Genomic DNA, 20356 nt, shown 5'->3' on the forward strand with positions numbered 1-20356 from the left:
CTACCGCCCCCACCCACAGGGGGAAGTTGAAACTGAAAATAAATGGCTTTTCCTATAATAAGTTACCTAGGTCGGTATAATAAATGTTCACAAATATGTTAGATATGAATTTTGATTTTAAAGCACTAAATACATTATTATATTGGATTCCCCTTCACTACACCACGACAGACAAGGTTATTTGATGGACATGGAACTGGAGCAAGAGGTCAAATCTCTGTTTGTGAACTTGTATTCCTATAGGATCTTAATATATTCACCTTTGCTGGCCCTGTGGTCTAGAACTCACCAAGGGAGATATTCAATAAATTTCGAATTTCTTTGCAATCATTTAAGAAAAAGCTAGGAAAACAACAGATAAGGAATCTGCCACCTGGTGGTGGTGGTGATTATTGTTTTAAGAGGAAGTACAACCAAGCAACCATCCTCTATATAACATTAATCAGAGAGAAAAAATGGAAGGTGTCCGACACTTCGAAAAATGAAGGAATCGGCTAAAGGAAGACAAGGGCCATGAAAATGAAAGACTCCCTAGGCCTCCATACATAATATTGTCGGGGTCTGAAAAGAACAAGAGTTGACCAAGGTAGGTCGGATAGGATTGATGAAAGTGAGGAGACTGACACAAGTAAGTGGAAGTAATGCTAGGACTCAGCTGAGGGCCCCGTGGTCGCCAACCCACGCTCCAAAGTTCGGAGCTTCTGAGGCCCCTTTTAGTTGCCTCTTACGACAGGCAGGGGAAATGGTGGGTGTTATTCTACTGCCCCCACCCACAGGGGGAGCTGCCAAATGGGTGACAGCCTTAAATGCAGATCAGTAGTGACTGATAGAGGTAGAATGCATGCCTTTTATCTGGAGGCTCTGAGTTAGATTTCCTGTTAGGTCAAGTACTTTTACCGTGTTCAAGCCTACTCAGCCTACATGAGAACAACTGGGGGGGGGGGGGGGGACCCTGGTCTTGAAAGCGAAGAATAATGGCTGAGATGATTTGTAGCACTGACCATGAATAACCACATAATCCACAGGCTTTTGGGGTGAGCAGTGGTCACTTGGGAAGTCAAGGCTCTACAGAGCTGTTGCATCATAGAATGAGGGAGGGGGGATGTTCACCCTTATTATTCTGTGAACTGACAAAACTCAACGAAGATCTATCTGCAAACCTCATTCATGCTGTGATCCAAGTAAGCTCAAGGATTGAACAGTCATACCATTGAAGGCCCAACTTCGCTAATAAAAATAATGGGGCTCAGTTTATTTCACTAAGGTTTCATATGGCAGAGGTTAGAATTGAATTAGCCCTAGCCTTTAAAATCGCGTCGCGTACGTGGTACGGCTTTAACAAAATATAGCACGGTACGGTAATTCACAAACTCTACCGAATTCGGTAAATAGTTTTTAATTGAACATTGACTGTTCCAAACTAGGCCTAGATTGTTTTCTTCTGGAGGGCTCCGGTGGCCTATACCGCCGACGCTAACTACGTCACGGTCTACAGATTGCAGATTTGCTAGTACTAGCGCCTCCATTGTTGTAACCCGCTTAGGATGACAATATTTGATTGGCTTTTGATGATGATGTAATCATGATGCAATTTTGTGGGATTGGCTTATTATGATCTCCATAATTTTATTGGTTCTTTTGTAATATTACCATTTGAACCGAACTAGTCATATTTTGTTAATAAAGACGCATTGTAACGCCGAAGTGGAAGCAGAAGCAGCTAACAACTAGCGCATTATTGTATGTTTTTCAGGATGCAAATGGTTAGTATTAATGCACAATATATATAATTGTTACTACATTCAAATTCGGAACTTTTATTTTCCATATGGCTTATTTTTTTAACCATACCGTACTTTTTTTATGTACAAATGACGAGAATAACTCCGACATTTTTCTTTAATGATACGGGTACATCGATTTCCCCCCTTGTAATATTTATTAGCCACCATTATTAATTATAATCTACTAACGTTTTTAAACTTTCCAAATTACTGTATTGCAATACGGTATAGTCTCATAATATTTTGGTGGGGAAATAAAATTTTGCATGGCCCGCCGATCCTTGCCAAATGGTAGCTGGAAGCCTGTTTGCGGCTTGCGACCAATCCCTAATGGCTCTTCCATAACCTGTGGTACTTACGGCTCTTAATATTAAGTAGTGTAATTAAGCAATCAGTGGTGACTACAATGTTTTTATAACAATTAAATACAGTTTTTTCTCGTAATATGTCCTTCGTCGTTTATATTTTCATATCTACCATTTTTTTATTTTTACATTTTCCTTCTAAGCCAGAGGGGGTATGTAAAGTACTGTAAACTGCCCATTCATTCTGCACCTGAGATCCTTAAAGGAGAGTTATAACATGAAGTATGCAGGTGAATTCTAAATGGCTCTGTCCGAGATTCGCGGCCTAGGTAATATACTGGAAACAAACAAAATATCTCTAAGAAAGGTATACTAATGAATTAAAGTATTTTTTGTTCCTAGTTTATATTGTGTGTGATAGTATGGAACCATTTTTTTGATGTGTCATTTAACTGTCTGACTAGAAGTATTTGTAGCGTATTGGATCTGTTTTTCAAATTATTTGTGGAAAATGATGACTTGTGGTGTAATTTCGGGTAGTGATGGCATAAATTCCGACATTCGTCTGGCGTATGTTTCATGCCAGGTAATGTGTGTTGTAAATTATCCGATGCTCTGAAAAGTGAGAAGTGACGTGGGCGGTTTACATATTTGGTGCTTACAGCATAGCTGTCATTCGGATGGAGTTTACGGGTTTTGTAAATGTAATTTTATAAATCGTTTGCCACGTAGTATATTTTTCATCCTAAGTTGGGGATTGCTATGGAGAAATCGTATTTTTAGATGCATTCTTTACTTGTCATTAACCTCAATTTACTAGTTACAAGTTAACAGCTGTAGGTCTAAATACCTTTTTAGCTCTTCTGCCTTCGTAATACGAATTAGCTATACCAGCGTTATATTAGTATATTTAAATGAATTGATGTGATTGAATTTCGATATAGCATGAAAATATACAGTTGGTTGCTTATTCTAAGCTAGATGTTTTTCATCTCTTTGTATTCATTTTGATCTCGTAATTTCAGACGTACAGATAAAATTCTGTTGTTTCTGTTTTCCTTTAAAAGGAAAACCCATTATCAAGATTGAATATTTTGCACCAAGATTGTATTGTAATTTTATGTTCTGTACAAAAATATGTTGTATGTTAATGGCATGAGAAAACTTGATTCTTTGATCCCACTTCGATGCTAATGTCGCTAGTAATGTTGAATTTGAAGATCATATGAAAACACAAAATGTTTTTAAAAAGTGGAATCTCTATGTATTAGTACCGTGGTTTCTGGGTTATAATGGTAGCACCTCTGTTTGCTGTTACCATAATGCAAATGACATGCTGTATCACTCAGTTGAGGTGAACATTACTTATTATCTACAGGGTCTCTCTTATAAACCCAGACCGACCACACAGTGTTTGTACTCTGCGCTACAACATCTGCCTCAGCCCAACCGACATCGCACGCAGCCGTCCTGCTTTAATCGTGTCAATCTTATGTGAAATCTTACCTTATAAAAGATGGTGGAAGTGTCATCCTTCATAATGAGGGACTTCATAAACACCATTAAGATTTTCTGCACACCAATAGTGAGTGTTACGACTGTTGACACGATCATTAAGATGAAACCAGGCCTCATCCAAAAAGAGCACAAACTGTGGGTCGAATAAACGATCATTCATTGATGCAGGATATCACTCACTATATCTCACTCTTGTGTGCTGGATCAGCAGGTTTTAAACATTGGGTCCGAGTAAACCTGTATGGTTTGATGTGTAACAGCTTTGTAGCTCTGTTTGCAGATGAAATCGAAACCCCCTACTTGTTGTGCTAATTTTGTGAGTGATTTATTCGGTGACCATTCAAGATTCGCACAAATGCCATCTAGCTTTTGCTTTGTTAAAACTGTTCGTGTGCACGCATGTTTTTTATTGAGCACTGAGCCGTAGTTACAAATTTATTTACATTTACTTGAATCTATGCTCGTGAAGGTGGCACTTCACCAGAAAATCGCTGAACAAATGCATTGCGTACCCATCGAGCAGACTCGTACTTAAAATAAAGTTTACGTACGAAAATACGGTGTTGCAATGATAACTGCCTCACCATGTTAACAGCTGAGATTCAGACTGGTTATTGATGCTGGGTTGAACATGTGCAGGTTCTTTACAAGGTCAAGAAGTATGTGCGTGGATGCTGTACAGCTGCTTAGGTCTCAGAGAGTAGAAACACCACTGGACGGTCTAGGTTTATAAGAGAGACTCTGAACCCCCCAGTTTACTCTCAATCAGGGAGGGTGGAGTGGTGTGACCATGGGGCCTCTTGCTCAGTCTGGCATTGCTACTATTGTACTAGTCTCCTCTCTACAAATTTTCCTATCTGATCAATATTAGTCAACTCTTGTTCTCTTTCAATTCACCGGTATTAGGTTTCTTCACAGCCTGGGGAGTCTTTCATATGACTTTCAAGGTCCTTCCTTCTTTCCTTAATACCTTCATTCTTCAGAGGGTTTGACCTCTTCCTTGTTCTACATTTAATATTAAGAGAGGGTTATTGGCTCAGGGTATAGTGCGCATTGGTATCACCTAAATATCACTATAAAATTTGTCACAAATGGAACATAATAATTACTTTTACATGTATCAAGTGAAAAATCCCTGGCAAATTAAGAAATATGTTTTTTTGGAGAATATTAATACGTACTTTACTACTTTACAAGTATATTTGGTGTTGCGCTCACAGTGACACACGTATGTCTTTTGTCTTACACTTTGAACAATTTCGTGTGTGATATCTGTGTTCACTGAAGTTCTTTGCTTTCGTTTCATTCTTCACTTGTCAATGACATCATTTCATGAATTGTATCGCGATATGCAATATTTAATAGGCGACAAAATGATATGGCCAATGTACATAAGAAAAATTCAGTGGACTAGTGATTTCGTTCGAACAGAAATAAAAATATTTATTGGTCCAGGGATCATGCTATTTTTCTTTTGACCTCTATTTTGCTGTTTGTACTGGCCAAAGATAATGAGAATCTACAGACATAGCACTCCCATTCCACGGTGCTAGCCCTGGACCTGAAGAAAGTAACAAAAGACGGCACTAGCGGCGTAGTACAATATAAACCAGTCCTGTCTACAAGCCTTAAATATGTTTTCATATTTCCCAAATAACGACGGTATTTCTTAATTTGCCAGGGATTTTTCACTTGATATGTGTAAAAGCAATTATTATGTTCCATTTGTGACAAATTTTATAGTGATATTTGGGTGATACCTTTGCGCATCATACCCATTGGCTCATATTGGCCCTTATAGTGCAGCTCTTACGAGTTTCGACTTTGAGCGCTGCTTTTAGCGGAGCCTAAGTGAATGAATAAACAGCCAATCATAGGCTGCCGATCGCTCTGATAGAGCATGTCAGACTCTAGTTCGGGTTACCAGCGTTGCCGATATGTTGTTTTCTGTAACACGTGCTATCAGCTGTGTATTGTATTGTGCTCGGTTCTTTATGCAGTCTTTGTCAGTTCACTTGGTCCTTCTTGACAAAGCACTAACACTGGCGGCTAGAAATAATGAGTTGCTTGAGCAATTGAAGGAGCACAATAGTTCAGTTTGCGATAACATAGGGAAGGGGGGATCTTGTGAAACAGAGAGCCCTAGCACCCAGTTTACGAGGTGGATGAAATAGTCAGGAGAGTGAAACCTCGACAGATTATGACAGTGTCGGTAGTGACTCAAATGAGTAGTGTATTTCCTTTATAGGAATTTTTTCTTCCTTAGGAGAAATATAATCTATGAGCAACATTAGCTCTTCTAGATGGTGAGTGAAATTTCATGTAATTTTCTCGCGTTTTATCTGTTCGAGCATTGATTTTTATCTTATAACCTTATCCTAATTAATGTTGTGTGTTATTGTTCATCTTACGTAATAATAATCATATGGCCTCAGCTACCATGTGCAGACATTTCAAGTTGATGCCATCTGGCTGTCTGCTCGTCAATTTCGACGTTCCGTTTTACTCTAGGCCCACTAGATGGCAGACCGAGTAAACCGAAACTCTCTTGGGCGTCTGTGGCTGAGATTCAATGAATTTTGTCGGGTGAACACCAAATATGTCACCAGAGATCTTTTACATGCCGACATCGTACGACATGGAGTGTCGAATGGACTTTTTTCCGCCCTTAAAAAATCCGACTACCTCTGCCAGGTTTGAACCCGCTATCTTGGGATCCGGAGGCCGACACGTGAGTTATGCACATAGCTACAAAGAATAATTTTTTCTGGGCTTATATTCGAGTATATATGGGGTTTTTCTTTCATGTCGTGTGTCGTGTATCAGCTGTTGTACACGTGACAATTTGGCACCAATGTCTGACTTCCAGTTAACTGTCAAGTCGAAACTCATAGAAACGGAACTATAGATATAGCATAATCTCATATTAAATCATCCTTTATACTGTTGTCGAGTTTTGGAAAGGTTATATCCACTTTCCGTTACAAGGCTTGCAAAATAATTTTTTAAGTTATAAGGGATGAGGTGTTTGGATCTGATCTATTCTGTATAAATTTAACTTTTGCGTCATGTACCAGTGGCAGGATTAGGAGATTGAAATTTACTTAATTTTCCCTGACAACCTATTATTGTACACTGTGTCATTCCTGAATGCTTTTTATGACTGATGAGTATTTTTCCTTCTCGTGGTATAGATTTGAATTTCTCTCTTGTGTAATCTGAAGAGACAAAAATTTAATATTTAGTAACCTCATTTAAACTTTTATAGAAATCAGCATAAATTCAGGTTGCCTGTTTGTAAGGGGAGATATTGTGGAGCTATCATCATTCCATATTGTACATAACTTGATAACCAATTCAAGATAACACAGTGAATAAGGAAGTGTCTGGCATGGTCACCAGTGTAGATAACAGATGTCTCATTGCTATAGCCTTTTTAGAATCAAGCAAGTGTGAATTTATTATAAATTCAGCCATACATTTCATATAGGTTATCCAGGGGCCTACGTGAACTAGATGATGTTGAGTAATAGTCCATTTATGAATCATCATCATCGATTCTCCACTCCAGCAGGCCATGTGTGGGTAAGAACAATCCTATCTATCTTTTCACCACTTCACTTCCAGTTTTTTCTCCCCTTGGACTGCTCCTTGCCAGCTTTTTTTTTTTTTTTCTTGGTTATGATCCATATTAGGGTTAGTGAAATTTTATGCTAATTTCTGTTTTAAACAATATCATAATGGTTTTAAGGTAAATGAAGAGTAAAATTCAATGACCATTAGTAAATATTATTAAAACATCAAAATATGTATGTACATATCCACGACTGTATTGTGGTAGACATGGCTTTCTTCGGTGGCATTGCGCTTGAATGTGTCTTTTGTTATCTGCTGAGGTCCAGGGCTGAAACCAAAGAATATAGAGTACTATGTCTGAAATCTGAATATCTTCGTCCATGACTGACGCGGTTGTTCAAAGCCAAAAACGGAGGTGAAAAGTATAAATTAACTTTATTTCACAAAACGCTGGGCTGAGGTATTTGAAGGTGCTCATATACATCAGCCTCATGTTGGTAGATTTATAGGCACGTAAAATAACTCCTACGGGACTAAATTCTGGCATATCAATGTCTCCGAAAATTGTAAAAGAGTAGTTCGTGGGTCGTAAAGCCAATACCGGTAACATTATTATATTTCACAAATAAATAGTATTATTCCTGGACCAATAATATTAACTAATTATAGGAACAAATCTACAAGACTACTAATGCAGCATCGTAATATGTTCTTAGTAGTAAAAGTATCTGTATTGAATGAAAGGAAAGAACTTCACAAGAGGTAAGGCTAGTTTACACAAAGACATTAGGTTTTACAACTAATTTTATGAAAGATTGCATGACAATAATTGCATGGATGGGTTGTTTACATGGAGACACTAGTGCATACTGTAGTTCCATAAAATCTTCAGCATTTTACTACAGTATTATCTAATTACTAGTATGTAAGCCTGTCTTGGACAGTCAGATCAGTATGTGAAATGCAATTAGAAATTTGACGTGACCATGTTAATACAGGCATGAGATAGGTTTTTGGGCTTATGCCGTGTCAAGAAAATATGACGAAATTCTTTACGTTTCACAGAGAACTTTGCTCTGAAGAAACTGAATTCCCATTTGGCTGCACAGAAAAAAACAAATATTGACTGGCACTGACATTTGAAGTCATTTTAAGTAGTTTGATACTTCTGCAGCTAATCTATCAATTTATATTTCCTGTCATTTATATGAAGATTCTTGATTTCTTTCCTAAATCCATATCTTCCTTTTTGTTGCAACTCCTTTCAGCATCTCTGCGGCAGAATACGAAGCCCTGTTTGGTTCAATTCGGCTCATACAAAGCGGGTGGATGCAGCTTTGAATGAAACCTGCAGAGTAGTAGGAGGATGTCCGAAAGCAACCCCCTACTGAGAAACTTTACTGCCTGGCTGGGATTGCTTCCCCTGATAATTCAGAGGGAAGTGGCAGGAAGATGTGAAAGGAGAAAGGTGGAGAACAGCAGCAGTCACCCACTATTTGGTCTTTGACCGCCTCCTACACAATTAAAATCAAGAAAGATCTTCCTCAGTGTCTCCACCACTTTAAACAAATCACCAGCAACAGGGCGCCGAGGCATGGCCAATTAGGGCACAGCACCTTTCGGAGTTTATGGTACCTCATGAATCTTCACCTCCTGGACATCAACTCAGCTGGGCTACTTGGAGATCGCTTAATTGTTTAAGGATTGGTGTTGGAAGATCTAGGGACAACATCAAGAGAAAAACAGACAACTTTGTGATTCAGAAGAAATACAAACTACCCCACATGTATAACCGTCAAATATGCCCTGTCCAGTGTACACTTCAAGACCTCATTGAAGTGACTAAAGAGGAAATTGCTGTCTCTGATTATTGGTTGGACTCGGCGTGACTGCACAAAATACATATTTGTGAAGTGCCATGTATTTTGTATAATTGTAACATATATGCTTATGTATATTTGTATCAGTGCTCTGACATGAAATAATAATAATAATAATGCAGAATTGTTGTATTTACTTTAAATGACATAACTTGATCAATAATAGACAGCAACAGGTCTGTATTATTGTGGCCCAAACAATTTTGCATCCATGCGTGCCCATTTGCTTCATTTCTGGCAGTACGCTGGTTAGGTGCTCTATTAAGGTCGAATCACACATCTCCGGCACGTGACGGCGCTCTCCATGTCCGTATCCGTCCTTTCCGACATGGATATTTCATGTCTGTTCACACACTTCAGTTCCGTGCACTTATAAGTCGGCAATCAAGTGTTCCGTGATGAGTTTTTTAGTGATGATGAATTGTTAATGAAAACTATAATCTTGGATGGAGAGGAGAAAGAGAGGAAGAAACACTGGGTTCATCCTATATGGAAACGCAGGGGTAAGGAAGGAGAGTTTTCTACTCTATATAAGTGCTTGAAGGACGACGAAGTAAAATTTCACGGATACACTACATTTGCTTTCAATTACTTGAAAAATTAAATAAATGAAATTGCCTTGCTGCGCCAAAGTCGGTGCCTATGTACAGACAGACTGATTTTCTTAATCTTAACTGATGTTCTTAATCTTAAAAGCAAAAAATGTTAGTTACCTACCTTCAGCTTCCATTTTCTCGCCAATTTCGTCCCATACACGCTTCTTGAAACCACTATCCATATATTTCGAATCACCTAAGTTATATAGAAAAGAGTATGCCTTGACTAATTCAATCAGCAGTTCGTCCTTCATTTTGGGAGGTAAAGAACAGTTCAAACGTACACAGATAACCTCAGTACTTCAAGAAAGCAGGAAGGCGGGAAGAGAGAAATCACGTCCATGAAAACAAGAAAATATCGTTGGCGAGCGAATACGTATTGCCGGCACGGATCACGGAGAAGCACTGAAGGTCACGGCGAATGACGTCAACGGAAGTGTTGGAACTCATCCCTTCGTTTACATGGCGACGATATTTTATTTTCACAGAAGATGCAGTTCCGTCACGGAACGCGCCGTCACATCCCGGAGATGTGTGAATCGACCGTTATTCCATGCTCGTTGGCTGCTGGTAAGGCAACGGGCACAAAGCTTGGCGTGTGAATGCATTGCAATACATGTCGCCATCTATGTGTTATTCTGTGCTTATTGGCAACCACCTACGACAACGCTTCAGGCAAGTAATTTTCTTCAAAAAGTACAAAATTTATGGTTGTGAAAGGTCCGTTGTATCCTTCTTGTAGGGAAGAGATTTCAGAAAAGGCTATGAAAACAACAGATAGGGAATCTGCCACTTGGGCGACTGCCCTAACTGCAGATCAGTATTGATTGATTGATTGATAACGGCCTATAACTGGTGCTATGTTTAGCTGTTCAAATATTCTCGTTTTCTCAGAATTGCTGTGGTGACAAGACAGAGTAGGGACTTTATATACATAGATTATAGATGCTCAAATCTTGCAGTAACAAGTCGTGTCAGAAATGTTGTTAGTGACTCTAAAGGCTGAGAAAATAAACATGAGTATGGAATAGGGAATGGTTAAGTAGATCACATTTAGGAGTCCTGCAACCTTACTGAAAATGATAATTGTAGAAGATTGAATCTAAAAGTAAATATCTAACTCTAGGCCTAATAACTTAACGTGATATTTTTGTAAACATTAATAAACGAATAAACACAAAAAATAAACGTAAGAAATTTAAATAACTTCTTTTGGAAACTGTTTTTTTCTGGAGAGCATTGTTGAACTAGGGAATTGTAGGATTATAAATTTATTCCATATCACTGCTGGACTTCTATTCTCTACCTTCCGTACTTTGTGTTGATTTGTGTTGGTATTCCTTATAGAATGGATTTTGTTTTAAGTTCATCGGCTGCCAGTCTATCCATATTACTGCCTTCCAGAATAGACTCGATACCAGTAGTGCATTTGACTTCATTTAAAAAATAACATCTGGATGGCATACAAGTCGAGACATTTCACTGTTTTTTCACATCCCCACTTCATTTTGCAAACCAAGCAAAGGATCAAAATATTTATGATCTCAAAATTACCAATTTAGTTTCACGAAAAGTTTGAAGTGGTCGAAAGTTGCTAGTGTGGTAAGTTAGTGTCACAACTGCAATTCACGCATGCGCATTCAAATAAAAGGTAGTTATGAAATGCAGTGTCTTTGTGTAAATTAGCATTTAGATTCAATCAGTCATCAATGATCATCAGATCAGGTGGCAGATTCCTTATGAATTGTTTACCTAGGATTTTCTTAAACGTTTTCAAAGAAATTGGAAATTCACTTTATACATTATTCCAGTCCCTCACTCCTAGTCCTATAAATTAATATTTTCTTCAATTTGTCTTCTTGAATTCCAACTTTATCTTCATACTTATGAAAGCTCTGCTAAGGTTATTCTTCTGTTCATGTTCGTTGCATACCATCTCTCCACTGGCAGCTTTAAACATTCCACTTATTTGAGCATCTAGGTAGGGGTCCCATTTTACACTTTTACAAGAGATTGTACATTTTACAAAACAAAAAATTTCATAAAGCGCAGTGACAGTCGTGCGGTGTTCATGAGTGTAATTGATGTATTGATATGTTCATATTATTATTTACTAAGGGTCACCAAATTTTACTCTTGAATTACCATAAAACTGTTATCATCTTGTATTTAAAACAGAAATTGGTGTGAAATTTCACCAACACTAATGTATGCTGTAACAGGGGTTTTTTTTTTTTTTTAAATCTGTTTCATCCAGCCATTTCTAGATCTGCGTTGTGGACTTTGTTCATTAATGCTTTTAAAAATTAGAGGTTATTTTAAGAAATTTTACACAAAATTTGTATTCATTTTTATTTTATTGCATTAATTATTATACATGTCATTTTTAATTATTGTTTGACGTTTTAATGTAGTCTACTTCTGTTATAATGAAATTTCTTCATTTGATATAATTTATTGTAATGGAATTGTTTGTTATTTTTGTCATTTTTGTTGTAATTTCATTGGTATACTACTGTAAGCAAGCATTGCCACTGGAATATCTCCCAGTTGCAAGTTTTCTATTCCTTCAGCTTATCACCGGTAATTTTTGGGGTTGCTGGTGCCACACTGGCTCATTTTTTGTTTTGGCCAGGGGTTTAACTATTTGGGCTCCAAGCAATAACACACCTTGTTTTACGTCAGATCCAAGTGTATTTTGACAGAATAGTACCTTGTGGTTATGCATACACAATAATTAATAAAATTATAAATTCTCATTTGTGAGGTGTAGTTAGCATACACTTACCTATTTAAATAACTTCAGGGTGTGATATTTTTCAAAACAGTCCCCTGGGTGAAGTCCTGGGTCCCTAGAATGGATGAGAAATATGCCATTTTCAGCAACGCATTTTTGTTAAAGTGTTTCCTGCATATCTTCGGGATGTTGCACATCAATAAACCAACCCCCAATGCTCAAGGATATTCCACTAGAGGCAGTAAAATAAACATCTTAGTAGATTAAATAGCTATGTAATGTAGGAAAGCATATGTACTGAAACAGTACATTGCTAGAAATCTTCTCACATGCGCATCTATTAGTCTGACACTATTTCCCTAAGTATTGCATCAGAAAAAAATTCAAAGAATTCAAGAGGCTTGTCAAAGTTTTGTGCTGCAAAAACGAACCGTGATGAATAAGCATTGTGAATTTCATACATGTTCAAGTTGGCTACCTGTTGCCCGGGACCCGCATCAGCTTTTCCGCTATCAGAGCTACGATCACAATCATTGTCACTTTTACTGGTCGAGTCACTTGAATTTTAACGGGTCAACTTTCAATCTCACTAAAGGCACTAACATGAGACTCCTCGCTATCACTCATTTCGTGCAGTAAATCGCTAATCTCATCTGTACACATTCGCTTGCTACCTCGGCCCGACATTTCAACAGATTGCTTGTGACAAAACACCAATAACGAATAGCGACTAAAATAAAGTGATTTATACTGCGAATGGATGTAGCTCAAGTTTTCCTCCACAAGACTGCAGCATAAGAAATAACCAAATTGATGTAATAAGGACCTAAAATTAATACATTCCTTGGGTGGATGATACCTGACGCAGGAATGCAACAGAAATATTTGTCGGCCTGCTCCTGGCACAGGAGCGCAAAGAATTAAGGCCGGATGCCATTCCTGATGAAAATCTCAATCCAGGATAGACTAGCATTCAAACCTCAGCCTTCCAGGTGGGAATTCGGCAGTTAAGCCACAGAGCTAATCATACCCTCCATATCTCCCAATTGCAAACATTTTATAATCATTCATGTTGTAATAAATATTTTTGGGACCGGGCAAGTTGGCCGTGCGGTTAGGAGCGTGCAGCTGTGAGTTTGCATCCGGGAGATAGTGGGTTCGAACCCCACCGTCGGCAGCCCTGAAGATGGTTTTCCGCAGTTTCCCATTATCACACCATCAAGGGTTATGAACTTCATGTTGTTGGTCCGTATTGAACTGAGATAACATATAAATTATGCACAGGAGAGTTTTCCACCTATTCAGTACTAAGTTGTATTTACAGTGTTATTTACATTACATGGGACTAGTTCAACCCTACTTGGGGTCATCATCAGCCATATTAAACATACACAACATTTGGCGAAATCCTAAAACATGTTTCTAAGCAGTAAGAATCTTATAAATATATAATTTACTGCTTAGAAACATGTTTTAGGATTTCGTCAAATATTGTGCATGTTTAATATGGCTGATGATGACCCCGAGGAGGGTTGAAACTAGTCCCATGTAATGTAAATAACATTGTAAATTCAACTTAGTATTGAATAGGTGGAAAACTCTCCTGTGCATAATTTATACATTTTCACACCAGGCAAATACTTGGGTTGTACCTTAAGCCCGTGGCCACTTCCTTCCCACTCCTAGCCCTTTCCTATCCTAATGTCGCCGTAAGACCTATCTGTGTCGGTGTGACGTAAAGCAACTAGCAAAATAAAAAAAAATAAAAAAAATTGGGATCATGCCATGTAATTAAATGATACAAACTCATTCAACGTGTGTTTCAAAAGGTAGTTTGCCTTTCTTCAGCAGGAGAAAACAAAACGGTAATGCAATGCATCAGTGGTTCCTAAGAGAAAGCAACAAAGAACTTAAAATGGTGCCCTAAGATGTAATGGGGATGTAGGGATGCTATTTTAGCCCCATGTTAGGAAAAACGAATGGCAGCAGTAAAGCATCACTTTCTGATGGTTCTGATAGTAGGTAGTCATGATTCACTGAGGTTGTAGCATGTATCACGGTTGAAATTATATGGATGTTTATGTATTTCAACCGCCTCCCTGATGGTTTTGCAGCAAAGTTGTTTTATATGCGCAAGAACATCCACTCTTTGGATGTCATAAGGACAACAGTATGCTGACTATCCAGCCAAGGAGCCAGACATAATCATTTTTACAGTTTCCCAGTGCTCTTGGCAAGACTCGCTCTGTCTTATTGAGATGCATTCTGTTAATGACGTTCTCCAGTGTCCTTCCCCGATCTGCAAGGTCCATCTGTTGTTTGTCTTCCCACAGGTTTTCCTACTACATATCTCTCCAGCTGTTTTTGTTGGCTCCATTCTCATTACATGCCTGAACGACATCACTCTGGATATACTGACCCAATCTTATCAGTGATGTCTGTCCCAGCTTTCGTTCTTACCACGTCATTCCTAAATTTGTCCAGTTTTGTTTTTTGAATTGTGGACCTCAGTAACTTCATCTCAGATGCCTGTAACTGTGATGAGTCCTTTGTGAGGGTGCAAGTTTTAATGCCATAGGTTAAGAGTGGTATGAAGTACTGATTAAAAATCACCAACTTGGATTTTTGTTGGTATTTTGGGATCCTAGAGGAGTGTTCTTACTTGCTGGTAAAAGTTAGAGCTCTTCTGCACTCCCTTCGCTATCTCCTTTGTGGCTAGTGTTTCCCAAGAAATCACTGCCGAGGTATGTAAAGTTTTCCACATTCTCCAGTGGATGGTTTCCTAGCATGATGATAACTGGTTGTCCATCCCTATTTATTGTGATCACTAATGTTTTGGGTTTACTCATCTTGAGATTGAATTCCTGGAACTTAACCTTCCATTCATTGAGTCTCAACTGTACTTGTTCCTCAGTTTCTCCCCAGATCATGACATCAGCGAAAGCCATTGCATTTAGTTCACTAGAGGTTTTCCTGATGTTCTTCATTAAGCCATCTATGATGGTGATACAGTAATGGGGATAGTGCACTGCCTTGTTGGACTCCACTTTTGGTCTGGAACCAGGATAAATGTCCGTAACCAAATCGCACACTGCTGGTACAGAGCTCATACAGCATCTGAACTTGCCTCACCAGTCCCTCTGGCACATTCCTCTTTCTCAGGCATTCTCATATCTTCTCTTTTGCAGTGCTGCCATATGCCTTGTCACTATCCAGGAAAACTATGAACAGACCTTTGTCTTTTGCAGGGCTGAGTGGCTCAGAGAGTAAAGGTGCTGCCTTTCTGAGGCCATGTTGGCAGGATCGATCCTGGTTTAGCCCTGTGTCAGTAGATTTACCAGCATGTAAGAGAACTCCTGTAGGACAAAATTCTGGCACGTTGGAGTCTCCAAAAACCATAAAAGTAGTTGATGGGACATAAAACACAAATATTACTATTATCTTTTGCCTTTCTTCCAATATTTCTCCGTTAACATATGGACACTGCAGATTAGGTCTGTTGTGGACCTATTAGGCCGGGAACCATACTGTTCTTGTTCTAACGGGCCTAAGATGACTTGCAGTCTGCTCTCTAAGATATTCTTAAGAATCTTAAGCAGATGAGAAGGGGGGGGGGGGGGGGGTTATTGCCTGTTTGTAGGAGCATTTTTAGTGATTTCCTCTTTAAAACAGGGTTATAATGACATCCTTACTCCAATCTTGTCATCCTTGCACACTGCATTGAACATTCTGTGTAGCCACTGTAAACCCTGGACTCCTACTGCTTTAATCATGTCCATGTTTACATCATCGATTTGTGGAGATTTCCCCTATGGTATCTTTTAAAGGCTGCTTCTGTTTCTGCCCATGTAATGGGAAGTTCTTCTGTGTGCTCAATAGCTGGTTCTTTACTCTAATATGCTTCCGTCATGTTCAGTTGGTGATCAAAATGATTCCTCAGAATCTCTTTGATGTCCTCTTCTTTCCTGGCCAGGTTTCCATTGGGATCCTCAATTGCTTTGACGGCTCCAACTGCATTTCTTGTGTTTTTGATGGTTTCAACTGCATTCCTTTTGTTTTTGATCACTCTGAACAATAATTTCATATAGCCTCTGCTGTCTTCCTCCAGTTTTTCAGTGAAGTTCTCCCAGCACTTTATCTTCACTTCTACTACTCTTTTAACTCTTGTTTCTTGTCCCACTAAACTTGTTTGAGGTCTCTGATCTTCCCATCATCCCTAGCCTGTTCTTGCTTGGATTTCTATCTCGTTATTTTTGTGCTGTGTTCCTTTCCTTTATTGAGGATCTTGCTCTTTCATTCTACCAGGGTATGGGTAGGCAATGTAGAATGCTGAAAAACCAGCATGCTTCTTGCTTGTGCCAGTCAGTGCTTGTTTCCTGATGGTGGATATGTAGAATGCTGAAGACCAGCACAAGTTTACATGGACAAAAGATATCTACTTCGAGTGAGAATGAACTGTTCCTACTAGACAACATTGATTTTAAAATTTCATAGAGAAGGAGAGTAGGAGCTCATGAAATTATTTGTGAACGACAGGAATTTGGAGAGTAGGCCTACCATAACCTTTTCCCACAAATGAAAATGAACCCTAAAAAGTTCTTTAGCTTCATGCAAATTGAGTTGGTCACATTTAATTACTTCCTGAAAAGTATAGGGGAAGAGAGATTGAGACTGAACACAGTAGAAACATACCATTATTCACTTTGGTTTCAGATGAGCTTTTAGTTTAATTGGTGTCACAAACACCCTGTGCGACTATGGTCTACTGAGTGTTATGTTGCACCGAGGTCTAGAAATATGTTCTTAACATCGAAATATCCTCAAATGTCCAAACTGTAAACACATGCAGAAACAAACTTAAGATATGCGTTGGATTTCACTTACGCAATTGCATATATTTCTCAACGCTACGACAGAATGCTCTTCCCACATGTCTGGAATCATTAATCACAGTATGAATTTACAATGCCACAGTAATTTCTCCCGTATTCTATTCACAATAACATGCCATTCTACATTGAAGGCTGCTGAAATAACGAGCATACAAGCACGGGAAACGTCCTTTACATACTTCTGTGTTGTAATGAAATAAAGATTGATGACCGGTGGTCAATAATTAACCAAATACCGTAATACTGCATTTGAAGCACTTATCTTCAATTTTCATTTCAAGATTTTTCGACATAAAGTAGTTCCTATTTGCAATTTCTTTCCCTCTCTTATCCAACATAGCCCATCTTTCACATACAAGAGCTATCATTGCTCACTGTCAATCGTGCTCATATCCCAGAATTAAAGGAAACCACCAACGAAGTGTTAAAAAGTTAGATAAACGAGCACATCGCCAGGCAACTGCCAGCGCGTTGGAAGCTGGTAAATAAATGCTTCAAACATTCTTGTTCGCTGGTTGGCTCAGACTGCAAGTCCCAACAAGCTTGGAAACACTTCCTTTGTGTTCGGCTATGTTTGAAAGCGAGGTAATATTTCCTCTCGCTTGTTGCCGCTTACCAGCGCTGGCCCATCTGCACTGGCAACTAGCTTTTTACTTGTTTATACGCTGTCTCTTTTTCCCTTATTCTCGCTCTTGTCTCCCTCAAGCTAATAGCCATTGGGACAGTACTTAGAATAAATATAAAAATACATTCTATAATGGAGATGAATGTATAACATTCTGTTCATATATAGGGGGAATTTGCACTCTGATGATGCTGCTACTACTTTCCCCAACAGCACAGATATTGCAAGCAGGGTTCAACAAATGTGAAAAATTATAGGAACCAGTAACATTTCTTTGGAGCCAGGCATTATCATCATTGAACAGTTCCAGTTTCCCGAGTACTGTTGGCAAGCCTCTTCCACTTATTGAGATACATTCTGTTTTTAATGATGTCCTCCAGTGTCCTTCCCCGATCTGCAATATCCATCTTTAGGATATCTGTCCAGTCAGTTCTTGATTTTCCTACCATCCATTTTCCTGCTACATGTCTCAAAGTTAACATAAGCTGTTCTTGTTGGCTCCATCCTCATTACATGCCCAAACCACCTCAATCTGGACATGCTGACCCGATCTAACAATGTTGTCCCAATCCCAGCTTCCTTTTTAACCACGTCATTCCTTAACTTGTCCAGTTTTGTTCTTTGAATTGCGGACCTCTGGAAATTCATCTCGGATGCCTGAAACTTCGATAAGTCCTTAGTGAGGATGCAGGTTTCGATACCACAGGTTAAAATTGGTATGAAGTGCTGATTGAACATCGGCTTTGATTTTATTGGTACTTTGGGATCCCAGAGGAGTGTTCGTACTAGCTGGTCTTGTGTTTGGTTCTCATTAAACGAATATAACCTGCAGCAGACCACCACCTACCAGAAGTCGGCTTTTGCTGTAGGAGATAATGCTTGGAGCAAATTTTTATTTTGTAAAATTTATGTTCATGTTTGTGGGTTACTGTAGTCACGTCCTAGTTCGTGAACCATGGGCAGTGGCTGAGTGGCCTAGTAAGTAGTCCTGAGAGTCGGGATACCAGTTGCTATGGAATGGGAGTGTGCATCTCGGACATATTCTGAGTCGTGGCCCTCCTTGTGCTCAGGCGGCTAGGACTATACAATTCACCGGTGGTCCATAACCCGTTAGAGGAGAGATCCTCACTTGGACTACGTGCAAGTAGGGCAGCATCCTGCTTCATGAATTAACCGAGCTCAGAACACTTTAAGCAAGCCTCGGACCTATGGGAGTAATGGAGTCCCACTCCCATTTGACAGGCGAGGGACTCCTTAGAAACAACTTGGCGAACGAAATGGAATTCGATGGGGAGCTATCAGTATTAATGGGGCTTATGGAAGAAAGAAGGTAGAACTGGCTGAGTCAGCAAAGATGTGCTAGGAGTAAGTGATATTCGGGTAAGGGGAGATAATGAGGAAGATATAGGAGATTATAAAGTGTACTTGACGGGTATTAGAAAGGGATGGGCAGAGTCTAGGGTAGGGCTCTTTATCAGGAATACCATTGCACGCAACATAGTTTCTGTTAGGCATGTAAATGAGCGAATGATGTGGGTAGATTTGTCAGTGGGAGGAATTAGGACAAGAATTGTGTCCGTGTATTCACCCTGTGAGGGTGCAGATGAGGATGAAGTTGACAAGTTTTATGAAGCATTGAGTGACATCGTGGTCAGGGTGAACAGCAAGGATAGAATAGTGCTAATGGGCGATTTCAATGCGAGAGTTGGGAATAGAACTGAAGGATACGAAAGGGTGATTGGTAAATGTAGGGAAGATATGGAAGCTAATGGGAATGGGAAGCGTTTGCTGGACTTCTGTGCTAGTATGGGTTTAGCTGTTACGAATACATTCTTCAAGCATAAGGCTATTCACCGCTACACATGGGAGGCTAGGGGCACCAGATCCATAATAGACTATATCTTAACGGACGTTGAATTCAGGAAATCTGTTAGGAATGTAGGGATGAAATGGCTTCATAGAGTAGTAAAATTAGTGTGGAGTGTTGGTAAGGTACCTTCAGATTGGACAAAAGCAGTAATTGCACCTATCTATAAGCAAGGGAACAGGAAGGATTGCAACAACTATCGAGGTATCTCATTGATTAGTATACCAGGCAAAGTATTCACTGGCATCTTGGAAGGGAGGGTGCGATCAGTCGTTGAGAGGAAGTTGGATGAAAACCAGTGTGGTTTCAGACCACAGAGAGGCTGTCAGGATCAGATTTTCAGTATGCGCCAGGTAATTGAAAAATGCTACGAGAGGAATAGGAAGTTGTGTTTGTTTCGTAGATTTAGAGAAAGCATATGACAGGGTACCGAGGGAAAAGATGTTCACTATACCGGGGGACTATGGAATTAAAGATAGATTATTAAAATCAATCAAAGGCATTTATGTTGACAATTGGGCTTCAGTGAGAATTGATGGTAGAATGAGTTCTTGGTTCAGGGTACTTACAGGAGTT

General features: G+C 39.2%; 2 protein-coding genes across 3 annotated transcripts in view; one reads left to right on the forward strand and one right to left on the reverse strand.

Moving 5' to 3' along the window:
• Rheb (Ras homolog enriched in brain) overlaps positions 1-20356 on the reverse strand; it is a 328978-nt gene that overhangs the window by 103541 nt on the left and 205081 nt on the right. The window lies entirely within an intron of this gene.
• The window catches only part of LOC136884481 (uncharacterized), a 116781-nt gene continuing 98764 nt past the window's right edge, over positions 2340-20356 (forward strand). Inside the window, exon 1 of one of the 2 annotated variants that reach the window (XM_067156680.2) lies at positions 2340-2418. Coding sequence is in view for 1 of the 2 variants with exons in the window: in XM_067156679.2 (XP_067012780.2) it covers positions 2391-2456 (66 nt within the window). In the remaining variant the exon portion in view is untranslated. Of the gene's footprint in view, positions 2457-20356 lie in introns of both variants that reach the window. The other variant, XM_067156679.2, reaches the window with a different exon arrangement.

This window comes from Anabrus simplex, chromosome 12 (genome assembly GCF_040414725.1).
Source record: "Anabrus simplex isolate iqAnaSimp1 chromosome 12, ASM4041472v1, whole genome shotgun sequence".
NCBI lineage: Eukaryota > Metazoa > Arthropoda > Insecta > Orthoptera > Tettigoniidae > Anabrus > Anabrus simplex.